Source organism: Antennarius striatus, chromosome 8, assembly GCF_040054535.1.
Source record: "Antennarius striatus isolate MH-2024 chromosome 8, ASM4005453v1, whole genome shotgun sequence".
Lineage (NCBI taxonomy): Eukaryota > Metazoa > Chordata > Actinopteri > Lophiiformes > Antennariidae > Antennarius > Antennarius striatus.
The window spans coordinates 21,694,040-21,713,446 of NC_090783.1; the positions used below are offsets into that span (position 1 = coordinate 21,694,040).

Sequence of the window (19,407 nt, forward strand, 5' to 3'; positions counted from 1 at the left end):
CAGAGGATCAGCAATGATTGTTCTTCACAAACACTTCTATAAATGTGACGGCCTTTGTGATAACATTTACATAATAAATCTTATCAATACGCTTTACCTTTAAAAGATCAACTTTTTTAAGCTAAGACCACTATTTATAATTGAACAAACACATACACTTTGTTGGAAAAGAAAAATCAACATGCCAAGATATTAAATTTAGTATAAATATCCCAATTGGGGTACATGTTTTGGTACAATACAAAAACATTTTAAATAATAGAGTCCTGTCAGAAAATTATCTTGTTTAGGTAATATAAATCAAATTAAAAAGGCCAGATATTCAATTGATCGATGAACCATAGGCTTTGTGTAATTCTGTGGTTGGACCACAACAACTTGGAACTGAATTCTTGTCACTGATACCCTGGAAAAAATGAGACGAGATAAAAAAGTTTTCAAATATTTACAGCTTTCTTGGGGCAAGTTTAACATTCCATGCACTAAGGGGAATCTCAGATGTGGAAACATCATTAGCGAGATTACTTTAAGCCATGCTTTCAACAAAATGACATATTTTCAATTGGGTTTGCTCCATGTCACCAATACACCATGTCAGGCTAAAAAGGGACAAGAGCTGGAAAGGACAAATTACCTGATTAAATGAGTTTAAACACAGACAAGCTGAATTAATGCGTCCTCGCAACTCAACCCTTAGAACACTGCCTCTTTAGAAAATCTCCTCTGGTCTAAACAGGGTAAATCTAGGAAGATTCACGACGTGGCAGAGATGGTCTTCAACAAACCAAGGATTAGCTCTATAGAAAGTAGCTGCTCAAGTGCTGATACAATCACAGTGCCTAGATCAGGAGAAGTCACACTACTCTTCAGGAGATCCTTTGGATCCTATAAATTAATCTGTCACACCAGAGCCACTGCTTCTCCAGTTGGACCATCATCACCAAATCAAGTGGTAATGAGTGTGTATCAAGTTTATCTTATTTTAATGATGGCATCAGACTTGGTGAAATGTTAAATTGGTGTTTGAGGAGTGTTGATTGAAAATCTGGCAAGTGTAACATCAAAAGTATTGGCCGTCGATGAGTAAAATCCTGATTTAAAAGTTACTAGGTAAAGTCAGAAGTCACAAATACTTGAAAACAGAATAACATGTGGATTCTAAAAATAAGTCAACAAGACCAGGAATCGAACCAGACGTTTCCACATTAAGGATGTATTTCAACTTGGGAACAGCTTTAATGCAATTATATCCAGGCTCAATCTTGTGCACATTTAGGTGATAAATGTCTCCACATGCCTGCACTGGAAAAGAATCCCGTTTATTTCAACACTGCACATCATTACAGGCTCCAGTCATGCACATTACCCTACAGGAATCATGGCTTAACAATATGTGGGTCCTTCCCATTTAGTGCGATGACCCTTCTGACAGCTCAGCTTGTTCTTCCGCTGGATTCAACTGTTGATGGAAATTTCCGGTGCATGCCTGCACACAAACTCAAACTGTACAAATGCTGGATAATGAATACCGGTACTAATAATACTACAGTGAAGACATTTTTTTTTTCTAGAAATGTTTCCATCTTCGGCACAAATCTGGCCAGTCAAAGCTAAGATGGCCCTTTTTGCAATGAGACAGCTACCAATATGTTATGTCAAGTATGCTCTCGTCTGTCAAAGTAGCTTTACGAGAACTCGGCCGAGACATAACACGAAACGCCAGCTTTGGTTGAGAGTTGCTTTCAAAAATAAATAAAGCCTTAGAGCTAAGGAATTATAAACACGCTGCTACGGAGAACGAGAGAAAGTCATCCAAACAATGTGCGGCATGTAGTATTTTCAATTCTTTCCCTGCTTGACACAAAGACAAGTGTCAAACAACCGAGGAGATGAACAGGGGGATGACAGAGGGGAATGGAAAATAGAAAGACCACATTAGAGTGAGAGTCAAAAACACCACGGGGGAATTTTCAATTCACAGAAATCTGAGACAGACATGCTCAACTCAAATACATATGTGTACGCAAAAGGTTACTTTGTAAATACATACAAATTTAAGTGAATACTTCTGTAAAATATTGTTATTACTAATAATTAAGTATTAAAAATGACAAATAAAAGGCATTTGGGTATTGAAGGGATCTTATTATGAAAAACACATTTTTTCAGGTCTCTACATATACTTAGTGCTCATCCCTAACCTGACCAAATCCTACAATCCGGACAACAAACGTTTCCTGCATCAATAGATATTTGGAATCTTTTGGATTCATGGCTGGACACAATCAAAAACAATCGGATTGACCACAGCAGCAAACCTTACATCATCTCTGGGGTGATTGATAGAGTAAATTGACCTATCTTGAGTCATATTTGATTGTCCACACGGATATGGGCGCGGTCATCCCCGAGGGGGAGTTCATTCAGGCTACGGTAGCGTTGTGAGGTAAAAACTGTTCCAAGTCAGCCAGCATTTGGCTAACTATTTAGCCCAGCTCCAGTTAGGTGTGTGTGTGTATCTGTGTGTGTGGTTCATGTTCAGGCTACAGTAGCAGTGTGTGGTAACGATCTGGTTCAGAGCTACACACTAAAAGTTCTTCACAAGCTGTTGAAGTCATCTAGCATTTGGCTAACTAGTTACTTTAGCTCCGCTTCAGTCGTGTGTGTGTGTGTGTGTGTGTGTGTGTGTGTGTGTGTGTGTGTGTGTGTGTGTCCGCTAAAGGCGTATCCTCATCGTCTTAGCAAACACAGATGCATGTGTCCACACCGCTCATAAACAAACAGCCTCAGCCTTTATTTACACCCTAACAGATATTCACTGTCATCAGTCAAGGGTTACATTCAACTGACCTAAACCCTACATGTGAAATTTATAACTCATTCTCAGCCTTGTGGGAGATAAAGGGTGGATATGTTTTCTCTTCACAAAATATCACCCAGTCTTGGAGGATAGCGTGTCTAGACAGGATGGGTTGTGGGTCAGGTTTTAGCAGAAGATAAAACCTGTCAGTTTTATCATGCATTTGATATCCTGACACACAATGACCAAAGCTAACTGGTTCATCTTTACAAAAAAAGTATAAAATTATGTTAAACACAAGAGGTTTCATTGTTCTGGTGCACAGCAGCTGTCAGCTTCTTAGCAAAAAATGAGTAAGGAGCAAGCTAGTCTAAAAATGCCATACCAACAACCATGCTGATAGCGGTGCACAAGACTAAACAGTGCACGAAACAAAGTGCTGGTGAAGTGACTTTTAGTCATGCGGCAGCTTTCATGAATAGGAGCTGTCCAGCAGTTGGTAGTCAAAACAAGCAGTTAGGTTTTTAGTTCAGGCGAACTTGAGTTTTGGCTAATCCTTCTTCACAATTTCAATGTGTTCAATTACATTAGCCCGCAAAGCCATAACTTACTGGCACAGCATAAATTTTCAAATCAGTTCTTCTGTGGCAGTATAACGCTAAATTAATACCCAAACACACAGTCACAGTGGTTATGGGTGTAAAATTAAGGAAAACAGATTGAAAGCTTGAAATCATAATTTCCTGTGTAGACTGCTGTTCGGGCCTTCTGCTACACATTTGTGTAAAAGAGACCCTGTTTCAAAGCCCAAGACACGATGTTAGCAGATGTGACAAAAAGAACCAGTCCACCAACGATTCATCACCCACATCCTGTGTGCCATGAGGACTTGTCACCACCATTATCATTTTTTTATGCCACTACTCAACATCAGTTTTGCAGACGAAGACAGAGGCAATAACTGAAATGACATTCTTCAATATCAAGATGATGACTTTCTATTGAAGAAAATAGTGGTACACTTCACTTCCCCTCTGTCAAATTTAATACTGTCTTAGCAAGGTATAACCGGGTTTTTTTGTCCAACTCTACATTTCACAGGAGCCAGAGTTGCTTCCATCTCTGGCTCCTGACAGAGTCTGCGACTTGAGGGTCACTCACTCTGTTAGGGTTCTGTGAATTGTGGAAAGAAAGAACAAAATCAAGCGATTATCTATGGTGGGTAAAATAAAATTGATCAACTGTCAAGACACATCTCAGACCTGCTTCCCACCCTAGAATAAGTTGCTCTTTAGCAGAAAAAAAGCAGGAAAACTCACAGCAGGAGGCTGACTTTGTCTCAACCAGCTTTACCCGTCGTGTCTCATTACGAATCCTGCTGTCTGTCTTGTCCACAAGGTGTGCGAGGTCATCGATGATTTCTAAAAGAAAAGAAAAGGGAAGCCTAAAGTAAAAAGGTCAACATGTTCAGCTTTCAGTTATGAAAGTAAGACTTAAAAATACCCGGCTACATCTGCACATGGCCTTAAATTCATTGAGTTGAGATAGAAATGTTAAACGTTACATTATTGTACAGTATTATATTTCATTTATGTTGTTTTTGTCCTCTAATTGTTTCTGGTAATTCTTACCTTTGGTAAGTCTTAAGCACTACTCTAAATACAAAAGTATTTAAATGACCTCAAATGGGGATTATAGATTGAAATTAATAAATGGCTTATGAACAATTCAGCTTATGAACCGCTCAACCTCTCAGAACCAATTGTGTTTGTAGGTTGAGGATTCCAACTATACAACTTCATATATATATATATATATATATATATATATATATATATATATATATATATATATTCTTATACACACATACCCACACACTCACAGCCAAGTCATACTGTCATTCTATGGGAAACAGTGAACTTCATTGTGTTTTCCTTTCATTATATTACATAAAAGACCTCCAAATATAACTTGTGCAATAAATGAAATTACCCAAAGTGAAAAAGTGACAGCTTCTGCAGGACTTGACATCAGAGCAGTCAACAATTTCAAGAGTCAGACTGCCAAAGCACAGGCGTGGTGATGGTGATGATGGAGGGAATGGGCTGTGTGAAAGTACTCATTTCAAATGGTTTCACTTATTACAGAATCCTTTCTGGAGTTAATCAAACCCTTATTGTTCTTTGAGTTATAAAGACATAAGCCCAGACTTCATGGAGTAAGCCTAGGTCCTGTGTGAGTGTGTGTGTGAGTGTGTGTGTGCGTGCGTGCGTTGTTTAGCAATGTTTATGAATAGATGTTTTCGACTTGAAGGTCATCCAGACTCTGTTAGAGCAGGTCACTGTGTTTAAATAGTACCTTCAGAGGTGCTACTGATATAACTACTGAAAGATCCACAAATTCATGATCTATTACCAACCAACATTGAAGGGTTTTTATCATCGCAAAAAACAATTATAACCCATTAGTGTTCTATAAATTGCCTCAAACAACAACACATTACTTTAACTGAGCACAGATACATGCCTATAACAACAGCCGTATCCCATAAGTGGCATGCAAAATGTATTTAAAACAAAACTGTTTTCAGCTCAAGTTGCCTGTAAAGAGAAAGCATGTTTCCTCAAGTCTGAGCCATCAGTGCCAAAGAAAAAGCATGTTTGGGCAGACATCAGATAAATAAGTTGTACAAGGAAGGATGGACTGTTAAACAGGCCCCCTCACACACTGGACGACCAGTGTGTGAGGGGGCAAGAACATGGAGATGGGAGACGTGAGACCTCTGTATATGCAGAGTCTCTGGAGACTCCAACATCATCATCTAAACATCAGGTAACAATTTAGGAGAAAGAAACTCTACCTTTGCTGCCAGAGTAGGGGTGTAGACACTGAACAATTTGTGCCACGTGCCACTTAAACTAGTCATAACGGATGCTTTTAGTTTGCTGAAGCCAAATCCCTTGATTCATTTTTGACCCTGAATTCACATCTCAAATCAATGATTAATTCATAACCATGATGAGACCAGACCTGTAAATATAGCCACAATCAAATGCTGAATTTACTTTTCAGTTGTCTAGTTCTTCAATTCACCATTTTATCTCGTAATGTTTCTAACAACCTAATTCTCAATTTTCTTTTGTAACATTTGCTTCCATATATGACAGCTGCTGAGCCTGGTTTGGATCTGCCAGACCACAAAAGAAGGCCCTATTCCAGGCAACGATTGTTTGTTTAAAATGCTATTACAGTGGATAAACCTCCAAAGCCACAGTGTGGGAGAGCATGGCACATAATTACATACACACATTTCTCCATTGCTACTTGCTTTAAGGTGTAAAATGTAAAATGCAGAGAGAATCAGACATTCTGTAAATTTTAGCCAAATGAAGGACCTTAGATTATTTGAGTAGGAATCTTGCTGACATTATTTTATTGCAGTTTTACAATATTGACCATGACTGACAAGCGTTTATCTCTGACACTGAAAGTTTCACGCTCTCTAAATTTCTTTACTAAAATCAGTACCTTACACACACACACGCACACACACCAAACACAAAACCTGGCTCTTCTGCTAGAGGAACACAGGGGAGCCGAGGCCCATTCACCAACAGGAGACAGATGTTGCTCTAATATGAAGTCACCTACTCCCTCATGCTACTAACTCCCTGTTCAATCTCAACACTATTTCATACTTGTTCCAATACGTTTAGCTTTTATATAAACAGCCTCTCACTGTGGTCATCCTGCTCACTGTGGGCCAATGTGTTAACGGGTTTAATTCCATCCCTGCGTCATCTGAAACCACAGTACCTGAGATCCAGAGTATTGCCTCTGCACTAATTACGTAGCCAGTGGAAGAACATACTTGTGTGTGACCGAAACAGTTTGTGTCACTTACAGTTTATGTACACTGCTAGTCCAAAGTGGACAAAGTTGCTCCAATTCCAACAGAACAATAACCCCAACCGCAACTGTCTACTATTTTAACGCACTGTGATCTTATTGAAGAGGCTATAACTGAATGAAAACAGATTTTAATACTGTAGAAAATATAAATTAACTATATTGATTTCCACATTATTCTAGTCAGGTCTTTAAAACAGTTTAAAGTTTGAAGTTCAAATCATATCATAATTTTTTTTGTAATTCCTGTCTGTCTCTGTCTTGAATTGGCAAGGAAATATGGCTTCTGTAAAACTGAAGGATCTCAAGATCTTCTGATCAAGCTTTCCATTGAGTTAACTTCAGCAAATTTAACACTCATGCTAAAATTCCTTTCTTTGCCCTTTTGTGTTCGGCACCTCATTTCAGTTCATCTGGTCTGACACCATGCATAGGACACCACATTTGGCAAATGCAACTCTAGCGTTAGGCCTATCCAATCATTTCAAAGTGAGCAAGTACATGGAATAATATAGTCTAACTAAAGTCAGAGAGCAAAAATGACACTCACATGCAGGGGAATGGTGACAAACCTTGGGGCCAGTCTATTTTTAGAGATAAATTCCCCCTTACTCGCATTCATATCTACCACAATCATTGGAATAGCTGACTCATCTTTAAATAGTACTGTGGCTATGGAGGCCTCTGCATGTGTGTCTGTAGTAGAAGCACTGCCATGAATAGAGACACCCCAGTGTGCCTCCAAAATGTGCTGTTAAATCTCCATGTTATTGTAGGGCTCATTCCCAGACTAGTCATAGCACATTGAGAAAATGCTGGTTTTCTCTCACTGAATTAAAAGCAATAAGACTTAATATAGCTAGCAAAGTCCTTTTCATGAGACAATTTGAGAATTTGGAGAAAGAAGGAAGTTTTTTCACTCAAGCCTCCTCTTACACCCCTTGTTGTACTGCTGGGGGGTCTGACCACAACTGTTACCAATTGGACCTGGTGCGACTGACTGAGCATAGAGGGTAGTGCTTTGTTGCCAACCAAAACACACATCGCTGAATGTAACTGGAACTTCACTTGGCACACACAGAGGCACTCAGCATGATGATACAACTCAGGGCAATTATGGTATTTACAAGAAGTTGCAGTCTTGGAAGAGTTCCTTTCAACTTCTTTTTTTTTTCTACTCTTGGCTGCTTTTTGTAAACAAACTCACCCTGAGGGTCTGTGGAAAGTGAGGATGTAGGGGGAGTTTCACTAGAAACCTCAGAGCTGTACAATTTTTTTTTTTAAACCAAACTCAAAAGCTCGACAAACCATTTGAATGTCTGCCACTATGCAAAGCTGAGATAAATAATAAACATTTGTAGATAGACATTTGTAATGTCTATCGATGGAAGATGAGTCTGCACATAGACATATTTCTAAAAATGTGGGCGGCCAGTCTCATATGTTGGGAGTGTAGACTAATACATATTACTTCCCTAAAAATCCATCCATCCATCTACTTGTAGACGAGGCAATCGCAATCCTGTCATCTATCGCCACTTATTCAGCTGGTCATGGGTATGCTGGAGCCTTTCTCAGCTGGTTACGGGCAAGAGGCAAGGTACACCCCAGATATTCATCCAAATGATGGATAGTTAATGACTCGGTTTCTGCTGTTGTGTTCATTATTTACAGTTTAGTTTCCTAAACTGTAAATGTACTACTATATTTTTCAGCAAGGGGCTAATTAGTCTGATTGTGAAACATAGAAATATTAAACAACACTGAGCTTATTAATGTTAGTATTTGCCTGAGAGAACATACCCGTAAGAATATAATGTCAACAGATGACAATGAGGGATGTTACTGCTTTAGAAAACAATGTGGACAAAGTTCAACTATCCAACATCTGGTCTTCTGAAGTGCCGGCCACATGCGTACAAATTAGTTTCACTGCCTCACTGCTGGATATGACACCATCCTTATGCCTTTATTGCATCATTAGATATTCTCTCTCTTGGGTAGCGGCCTGATGATAAATATGTTCCTTTATGCTGCTTTATGTGGTAACACATGCCAATGATCAAAATAAAGTATTGTTGATTCATTTTGTGGAGCATTATGCTTTTTCAATGAAAACATTGTGTTGGCTCAATATCTGTAAACCTTGGAATAAATGTAACTTTGCTCCTCCAACAGTAAGCATTATAGCCTGCTGACAGCTGGAAATTGCAGGCCTCCACCAATGAATAATAATTTTGAACAGTACAGACAATGAATTTGAAGAGGACTTTAACGGGGTAGCTGAAACAGTCCTGACCATGACTTCGCTAACAATCCATACGGCTGGAATAGGCTCCATCACCTCGCGACCCACGACAGTAGATGAATAGTGTTTAGAAGATGCATGGATGGACAAAAATAGTATGTAGTATGTATTATGTATTAGTGTAGTAGTATTACCATATGAATGTTACAGCAATAACAAGGTTTTTGAAATAGGTCCATAACCTGTACTGTATACCATTGGAATTTTAAGAAACATTCATTTGGACTTTGCTTATTGGTTCCTAAATTCTTTTAACTTGTGCTGAAGTTGAGTGTCAATTTCTATAGTGGTGGCAGCTTCCGTAGTTTCTGCCTACTCTGCCTGGCCACAATCTAGCCAAAAAACTTTTTCAACACTAAATTATCCAATATTCATGCTCTGAGCTGCGCTGTTCTGAAAAGTGAGTCCACCTCCCTCTTTGTCTCCTCCCCCTGCTCAGAGCACAGACCTACATCCCCAACTAGTATATAAACTGCAATGTGATGTAAGCATTTATGTGTATCAGAATATTTTGTAATCACATTTATTTAGTTGTGTTAGGTTTTTTCTAGAAGTTCTGAACTTGATTTTCATGTACTGTAACCTTTATTAAGGAAGGAATTACATTTTTTGTAACCTTTTGTAAACAGTGCCCCCCCCATCTTAGTGAACAAATGAATGGCTCATTTACTGTGAATGATATGCTCTTTGTACAGAATGGGTTGCACATCAAAGTGTTTTTTAAATACATTTTTCTTGTGTGCCATAAGCATCGACCTTTTTGACCCAGAAACTCGTGTCAATGGAACTGTCAAGAACCAGAACTTTACAGCTAAAGGTGCCACATTTAAAAGCAGCAACTACAACCAAACACACCTGGAACTGGACATCAAACTGACATTGCAGGTATGTAATGTTTGTTCCACTTATATTTTCAAAAATGTTTACAGTCAGGCCACTTCAAAAGCTTAATTCTGTTCCCTCTGAGCCATTTGGAGGTGGATTTACTCATTTCCTCGGGATCATTTTGTCCTGCTCCATGACTCAGTTGTGCTTGAGCTTCACTTCACAACTCCAAGTTTCCCTGAATGACAGCAAGTCATCCTGTCAATGAAGCAGCAATGCAAGTTGTTATTACACTGCCACTGCCATGCTTTATTGCAGGCATAGATTCTATTTTTGACATAATGTATTTTGCTAATCCCAGACAATGTACCTCTGTCTTTCTAACAATTTTGCTTTAGATCTCCCAAAAGGTCTAGGGTCATGAAGGTCTTATGGCAAAACTATATTAGATTATTATCTTATTCAGCAGAATAAGATGGTATTAAAGCTGTATGTTAACTATACAAGGTTTAATATTTGTGACTCATCAACATCATATTGACAGGACGAATGAATGAGCAAAGCTGAAGTGACTGCAATGGACTTGAAATTAATTTACCAGCGTACCCCATCCGAATGAGTCACAGTGTAATTTTAGAATAAATGAAAACATAGATTTAAAGATACAACAAAGAGATCCAGATATGAGAAGAAGCCTAATTATTACCAGGCTTTCCACCATCACCCCTCTTATGGCCAGGTGCCACCAGACAATGTGTCCGTGATGAGCATGAGGGTGCCAGCAGCAGCAGCAGTGTGAGGTAGGGACCACCCTGTCACTGGCACACCACCTCCAAACCAGCTGCTGTTACACTTCATCACTACCATCACACTTCATTAGCAAAGACACCCAGGATGGGGGGCCATCCCGAGCTAAATCAAAAAAAATGAAATGGAATAGGTTTGATTTAAAATGTTTATATTGTAAAACAATCAATTCTGGCACAGCAATCACTATATCCACTGTGCTGTCTAGTTAATGGACTGTCATAGAATGAATTCTCTTCAAATAAAAAACAGGTCGTTTTGGCACTCATGTGAAAGGAAAATACAATTTTAAAAAAAGGCTGTTTCAACACAAATTTTTGATTTGTCATTTACATTAACACAAGTTTTTACGCCATATCAGTAGATTTCAGCAACTTTAAAATGTCAATGAGCAACTACATCTTTGTTAACTTTAATGAGTACATATTGAGGGAATAACAGCTATTAGTTTTTCACATGTTGCATGTTTTATAACTAAAAAATAACTTTTGTTTAGTTATAATTTTTTTACATATGACAAGAAATCCACATCACCCTGGGTTTGAAGTGGATTTTTGACTTGGAGAGATGTCAATAACAAACTGGATTTCCTGATTTCAAATATGTTGTAAACAAAGGTCAGAGGGATCCTGAAATTTTCCTACATGAGCACATCTGTGTTTTAATTGAAATGATCAGAGTCAAATAACTCAATATCCCCAGTGGTGAGAGGAGCTTCCTGGGAATCCACTGACTGCCTGACTGGAGAGTTATGGAGGGACTTTGATCTTTATGCCAGAACATATTTCTCTCATAATGCAGTGACACACATGGAGATGCATAGAATCCCATGCACAGATGCAGACACAAACACACATGTATACAGAATGCCCTGTGAGTATCATTCAGACAAGCACACAAAAAGAGGTACACACTTGTACAAACTTCCCATGTGACGCACATCCGGCAAACATTTGTCATCCAGATCGAAGAGGAGTCCTCTCCACAGTGTTAACCCACAGCGCTATGGAAACAGAGAAGCTGTAAGGAGCAGTAAGAGCTATATCACCCCTGATAGAGATATTTTATTGCGGAAAGTGAGTTCAGGGCCAGCTCGTATTTATCTGCTTAGGATCAGTGCAGATGCGGAACATGAAACATCACAGACTTGTTGTTCAGCCTAGAAAGTACTCAGATAAGGTTGGATCAAATCTGGGTTCGTGACTGTCAGTGGACTTTACTTTGGATCATGCACTGAGCATGAGAGTCGTTTTGAGAACTCTTTCAATATGGACCTTAAGTTCAAAGTCCTAATAGGAGGCACTTCTTCTGATAGAGAAATCTATCAGTAGCTTCAAAACAATAAGAAGCTTTTCGTATAGAGAGATTAAAAAGCCTCACGTCTGCAGACAAAGGGAAATGAAACGTAAGATTGAGTCAGCAAATTTTAGAGTCGTTACAACTGGACAAAAATAACAGTGTGGTGTACATTTAGTCAGACGAACAAGGCACAAGCAAAATTTTAACAATTAATTTTCTGTGGTGTACAATGTCTCATGAAAACAAACACATGAAAAGACAAATCTTAATGACCATAACCAGTGACAAAAACGGAACTTGAAACTTCAATACAATTCTCGTTAAAGCTACATGATAGATCAATGGTGCCAACATTATCAGGTCTTTGTGTAAGTTTGTTTTACAGTTTAGCACAAAAGGAAACCTTTCAAAACTCTTACTTTCCATGAAAAACCACTGATAGGTAGAACTTAATTTATTCATATTTAAAAGTTCTTGGTACACACTCTATCTATAGTGTGCCATGCAGGTTCTGCACATACAGAGACAGTGTCATCACAGCTTTTGGTCAGGAGACAAACCCCAACTGTAATCTCTGTAGTACATCAAACCTATAGACAGTTCAAGGTAAACTATGAGCCTTGTCATTGGAATATGTATCATAGAAGGATTAATATGTTGGATGTGTGTGAGTTTCTCTGGTTCTGCAGTTCTTGGCAGGGGCATTTAGTGAGTGCAACAAAACACACACTTCTGAGTTGTCTTTCTTTTGGTGTGAACCAAACTGGAACCTGAACTGTGTTGATGTTAATGGGAGAACAAAAATGAGTCTAACAGTTGAAGTGAACTTGATCAACTTCCTATAGTGAATTCAATGAAGCTAGTAACACACACACGGGTAGTTTGAAACTGAAATCAACACAGTGATGGCATAAGACTGTGGCAAATGCAAATTACATGGACATAACTGTAAAAAAAAAAAATCTGAGTGTGTATGAGGCAGATTTAAGGTAATTGCTCTCCAGTTACTCCTGGAGGCCAGAACAAATGTTTAGCCAACAGTGCGGCTGAAACAACTTCCTCAGAGGAAGCAGCCTACCACATAGTTTGCGGAGAGCTAGGAGTGATGCTTAGAAAAAGAAAAAAAATGAGGCATAACACCACATGCTCTACTGTGGGACTGACAAACACTGGTGCAGAGACAGTTTGATACAGTAAAACCACACTGATATGGACACTTGATCACACACATTACTCTGGACATGTGAGTGTTGTCCAAGTAGCGGCACATACAGACACTCAATGACTGACGTAAAATTAAGACTCAACAAGTCTCGTTATCATATTGTAGAAATGAAGTCTGACACTGAACTATAAGCTGCAACCTATTAAACATCTGTACCTTCAGCTGTCGTGTAATTACCCAGCTCCCTCAGCTGATGAGCGAAGAGGAGGAGGTGGTGATTACTGGAGGAAAAGGAAAAACCTCAGAGGAATTAAACAAATTAACAAATCTTGTGTGAAATCCTGTGACTCCATCTTCATCCGCCCAAAACTTGGATCATGATACCAACATAACACATCCATCCCACACAGGAGAAAGCTCATAGCCGTGAATCCTTCCAGTAAGTAAGCGTAAACAACAAGAATCCGTGAAAACCATGGTTGGTGTGCCAACACTGGCTCTACTGCCCACTAGTGGAATGAAATGAGCGAACTTAAAGTGGTTAACTTTGACCTCCAAGTTAATCCACTTTTAAGGAAGTGAAACCCTTAAGTGGTAAACTACTTGAACGACAACATTTTTAGAATAATTACATGCTCCATTTGAAAGAGCACTTATATAGTATTCTAATGCAAATGCATTTATTTTCTATTTTTCTGAATTACTGAAAAAAAGGTCACAGGGGATTAGGGCAACCTGAAACGAAGGAGCAAGAAGTCCTAAAAGATAGTAAACATTTTTGGCAATAATTCTCAAACTGTATTTAAAATACTTCTGACCTGGATGGCTGAGAACCTACACAGACATGTCTGTGACATGTCTGAAGTAATTCTATCTCCTGCTTAGGTTACCTAATGTAGTTTGCTGATACAATACAGAAATCAACCAAAAGCTAAATAAACACAAAAAAACCCTACTATCTTTGAATTCATGCCATGAGTGAGATATTGCATATACTGCATGTCTTGCCATTAGAGAGGTCACTAGTTTCAGTAAAAAATAAGACAAATGTCAAACTGTCTAACCCAGGGTTGCTCAATTGTCGATCGCAATCAACGGGTAGATCGCTATGGTAGTTCTGGTAGATCACCACGGTAGGTCAGGTAGATCGCATGACATTAAAATAGTAGATGCCAGCGCACGCGCAAACAGCGGCCTTAAGGCCAACGACACTAATAAACTAGCTAACAACAGGGTGGATCACAATTGCTAAAAAAGATGTCAGCCAATTAGTCATTCCACCATCTGCCTGATAAACAGGGCAGCCAATCAGATGACATTTGACTTTTTTATGAAATTTTAAAATTGGTTTAAAATTAAGAAAAGATTTTACAAAACCAGTTGGGGAGCTGGACCTCGTAAGAAAACAAAAACTTAACGCTTTCATAAAGAATGGGAGGAGGGTTTTTTTTGCCATTGCCTCATCTACCAGTTTCCCATTTCAATACCAAAGAAGGAACAAGTGGGGGGGCACTTTTGTACTGTTCATAGAAACTACGGCACAGAAAAAGAGCTGATAAAGAGAAAGGTGAAGGATTTTTTTTAAAAAGCCAGTTGTCCAGACAGCAGTCATTTTTCTCACTGCCAACTTCAAAAGTGAAATCCACAGATTGCGACCGTTTTTCACTGCAGTTGGACGAATCTACAAACGTGAGTGACACAGCCAAGATGCGGGTTTTTTATTCGTATGGCATTTACTGACATTACTGTAAAGGAGGTACTATTAACAGTATTGTCCATGAAAGAACAGACATGAGAAGAGGACATATTTCTGTTGGTCAAAACCTTTGTTGAGAAAACCGAGCTACCAGTGTACAAATTTGTCTCCATCAGCACGAATGGAGCACCTGCAACGGTTTCGGGCATAACCCATTAGCAAATCCATCTAAAATGCTCAATATCAAAGAGATCACGGATGTGACAACAAAGATCGCCTGTTCTATTTAGATATCTTTAAAGACAGCTATTCCATTAATACACTGAGGTGAGATGGCTTACTCAAGAGAAATTCCTTCAAGAGCTCTGTCCAGAAATTAAAGAGTTTTTTCCATGTAGCTGGACATGCAGAATACAAGCAGTAAATGATGGTAAATGGCTGTTAGTTAGGTCAAGTCCAAGCACCGTTCCACCATGACTGATGATTATTTGGAAGTGTGTTTGAGGCTGGCTGTCAGCAGCTACTGTCCGGACTATGTATCCCTGGCTGATTCCATCCAGTGCAAGTCATCAGAGTAAACTCAGGAGCTGACAAAACATTTACATAGTTAACTGTGTTGTGTTGTGTAATATGGACTCATGCTTTTATCAACATTGAACTGTACTGTATAATCTCAATATATTTATTTGAAAAAAATTTTTTTTTGCATTTTTGTAGTATGTAGATCATTTTGACTTTGTCATTTTAGAAATAGCTTGCACGCTCTGGTCTAACCCTAACCCTAAGAAAAAAAAAATCTTAAAAACTATCAATCACATGCTTCCATAACAGAAAAAAGCTGAATATTTTCTTTGAGGAAAAACACAAAGCCAGACTTGAACATGAAACATGGAGGAAACAAAACAGTGGCTGGTCATAATCCAAAAGTGAAACAGATGAGAGTGATTAGATAACAGATCAAAAGCCTTTCTACAGACGTGTGTCTGTTAGCAGCACACATCTGTCCATTGCTCACAACACATAAAATCGTAAAAAACATTTTACACAGAAGAGAGACCAATAAAAAGCTTCTTACCTAAAAAGTGAAGCAAACTGAAAAGTTTTTCATTTTGTGCCAAGGATTCTCATCCTTAAATTGTTTCATATTGTAAGCACAGGTTTATCAGATATCAGATGAAACAGACAAGACATAAAACATTTCCCACCTGAAAGGCTCGGTTCCTGAAAGGAGACAGATTTTGAACAAATGATTTTCTTCCAGGACAGATATGTACATCCTCACTACAACCTGAGGCTGTCTCAAAAATTTTAGGAATTTAATCCTAAGAATCTAAAATATTAGATTTTGAAAGCATGCTTCATCACAAACAAAAGAACAACCTGTCTTCACTTTAATCTGGAACAAGCACACAAAGAAAGGTTCGGAAATAACAGGCCATCACACTTCACAGGATTTCAATAAAATTCTAGTGAGCAGCAACCAGAGAATGAATGGCCTCATGTGAGCAGACATGAGGTGTAAATAAAAACACTGATGTTGCCATAGCAATCTTTTTAATTTGCAGCGGGAAAATGTGGAAGCCATTGATAAGATGCTGATAATGCAGGCGGCCTTTCCTTCAATGAAAACTGAGGTGAGATTCCGTTTCTGTGCAACAAAACAACGGCTGTGCGGTGTCTGATGTTAGCCTCTCTTCTCTGTTTACTCCTTGCTCTTGCTCTGTCTATTTGCCCCTCATTCACTGTTTGCATGAATGTTTTTGTCTACGTGCATAGGGGGTCCTTGACTGACAGCTACCTATCCCATCTCACCTCATGCTGGCCAATAGTCACTGAGCTCCTCAAGCAGATATAAATATGGCCTGTGTGATAGTCTCAGCCTGACAACATGTGCTGGAGATGTGGTGTAGGTTTTCACTACAAACACAGTGATCTCACACTCAAACTGGGCACTTACACACTTACACACACGCACACACACGCACACACACTTAAACACACACACACACACACACTTAAACACACACACACACACACACACACACACACACACACACAGAGCAGACTGCTTAAGAACAGATGCATGCGTGAGCACTTGCGTACACACACACACAAACACATAAAAATGCCCAACAGATGAAGGTGTAATCCTCCTCCTGTGCTTAAATGGGAAACACGTGCTGGCTGCGGGTTGCGGCAGATTTAGTAAAGTCCTTCCACTCGTTATGTAGGATGATCCATGCTTCCCTGAGACTGTGAGGAACATGAGGCAGCTCTCTGATCATTGGTTCTTTGGACATGACCTCCAAACTGAAGCGGTTAGCAATTAAATAAACAGAGGAGGAGATTTGTCGCTGCTGTCACTTGCACTGGCCAAAAAGAACCTGTCAGGCCAAGCCTGAATTAGTCTATGGTGCCGTTTAATAACAGGGAATCCTTTGCCCAGAGCCAAAGGATCTGGCAGCTAAAATTGCAGAGGTTCCCTACCGCCAATACCACCAACACATACAGCTAATGTGCTTCCTCTGAACCATGTTCTCACAGAGTTCTCCAGGGACGAATTACAGTACAGTATCAACATCAGTTTGCCGTTAATTGTGCGCATACCACACACGATAGATAATGCCTCTCCAACAAAACAATAGAGCAGTGAAGTAAAGCTTGTTGTCCACTGGGAACTAACTATAAAACACCAGATACAATATATCCCTCCTACATATGTGTCAACGTCATCAACATTGAGTCAATATGCATGTGTGTGTGTGTGTGTGTGTGTGTGTGTGTGTGTGTGTGTGTGTTATCTAAGATTAGACTAGTAACATTGCAGCCATAGAAAACAGGCAATTTCTGAATGGAACAATTTAATGATACCCAAATAATGACTGAATCCTTACATAACAGCCAAGTCCCAGAGATGATGTTTAAACACTTGACTGATTAATGTAAAGGGGAATGGCACGTTGCTCAAGGGTGTCTCGGCAGAGTTCAGAGCTGACATCTCCCACTGTTAGCTCACACTCCGGATTACTCCAAAGCATAGCAATGTGTCCAAACCCTTTACTCAAAAACAGTGTAATAAGTGTTTGTTACCAAGTGTTGTGCTATCCTCTGTTGGGTGAACGGGTGGACGGACAGATGGATGGTTTGGAAACAACCCAACCCAGTTTCTCCATTGGTGGACATCTGGATGAGTTCACAACAACATTTCAGTGTTTAAAGGGTGTCTTACAAACCTATCAAATCTTTTAATGCCCCCATATGGTACAGGGAGTACTTATACAGGTATAGAGAACTGGCTGACTTTTGTTTCAGTGGTGTTGAAGGCATTTCTTCTTCTTTTTTTATCTGAGGAAAGAAGTGGTTAATGGATGAGTTGCAACATCCAATAATTAGGATCAGCTCAGAATTTTAGGATCCCATACTGGGACCATTTTTTTCTGCATCCTGCCAACACTAATTTCTCATTCTTCCAACATATACCAGACCCTAAGGACCTGATTATGCTTCAAAAGTATTGGCTCGTATGACTTGTCAAGCCAGGCAGAGCTTGTACATATTCAGCCTAATTTTACTAATGAACTGATCTTCCCAAACTAAAAAGTTTTTCTGCCAGTTTCTACATAGTTATAGAAGTAACTTGAGTATGAAGGCTGTTATTGACCTGATTGATAAGTTATTACAGATTGACCTTTGAATATGTTAGCAGGATGACTTCCCAGTAATAAGACTTGATCTGAGCAGTCAAGACAAAAGGAACGTGCATCTTTTTAATGTCATACTATAAGCACGGCTGTACCTTGAAAAGTTTTTGATGACTGAAAAAAGAAATTCTCAGCTGGTCTCATTTGTCCAACTTATCTGCTGAAAATGTGGAATGTATTGGCACTAATTCTGTGCAAAACAAGCAATACTGTAATTGAATTAGTCTCTAATTCCAAGCTATGGTACACTCCAAAGAAACATCAGCTGCTACAAATAAGCAATGTAAGGGTGATTTGATCCAAAATGCTGCAAGTCAAATAGATCGTATGCTATAATATTGACTCTACAGTAGTACAGACAACACCAGAGACATAGAATTGCAATAAACTGGGTTTATCTACCTTCAGTAATATGGAAGACATCCTGCCATGGTCTATAACTTCTGCTTATCATTTATTTTCTTTAATCTGACAAGCAAATAACCATGTAAAATACACCACTTTGGAAGTCTGACGTGAAATAACGTCTCCTCTTATGAAGCTCCTTTCGCATTGAATAGCACAGACGAGAAAATGATATGTATGTTTCAAAGTACCAGTATCCTCAAAGTCAATTTTACTGAAAATATTTCTTTCATTGGTCTTTTTTTGAGAGAGACAATATTTTATTTTAATCTAGAATTACAGGAACCTGCAAAGATTCCCTATAGATGCAACAAAATCAAAGCTATCATCCTGTCACAAAGCTTTCTGATGTACATGTAGCAGTCAGCAAAAAGGAGCAGAACCAATATGCCTAAATTTACTTAACATGTAATAAATATGTAAGTTTGAGGTCATAGTTCTTCACAATAAGGCTTTCTTTTTGCCCTCGTTTCTGTTGATATAAATCTTCAA

General features: G+C 38.9%; 1 protein-coding gene across 1 annotated transcript in view; it reads right to left on the reverse strand.

The window, feature by feature from the left end:
• The window catches only part of stx8 (syntaxin 8), a 35,369-nt gene that overhangs the window by 4,158 nt on the left and 11,804 nt on the right, over positions 1 to 19,407 (reverse strand). Inside the window, exon 7 of the mRNA XM_068322508.1 lies at positions 4,120 to 4,221. Coding sequence (XP_068178609.1) covers positions 4,120 to 4,221 — 102 coding nt within the window. The remainder of the gene's footprint in view (positions 1 to 4,119; positions 4,222 to 19,407) is intronic.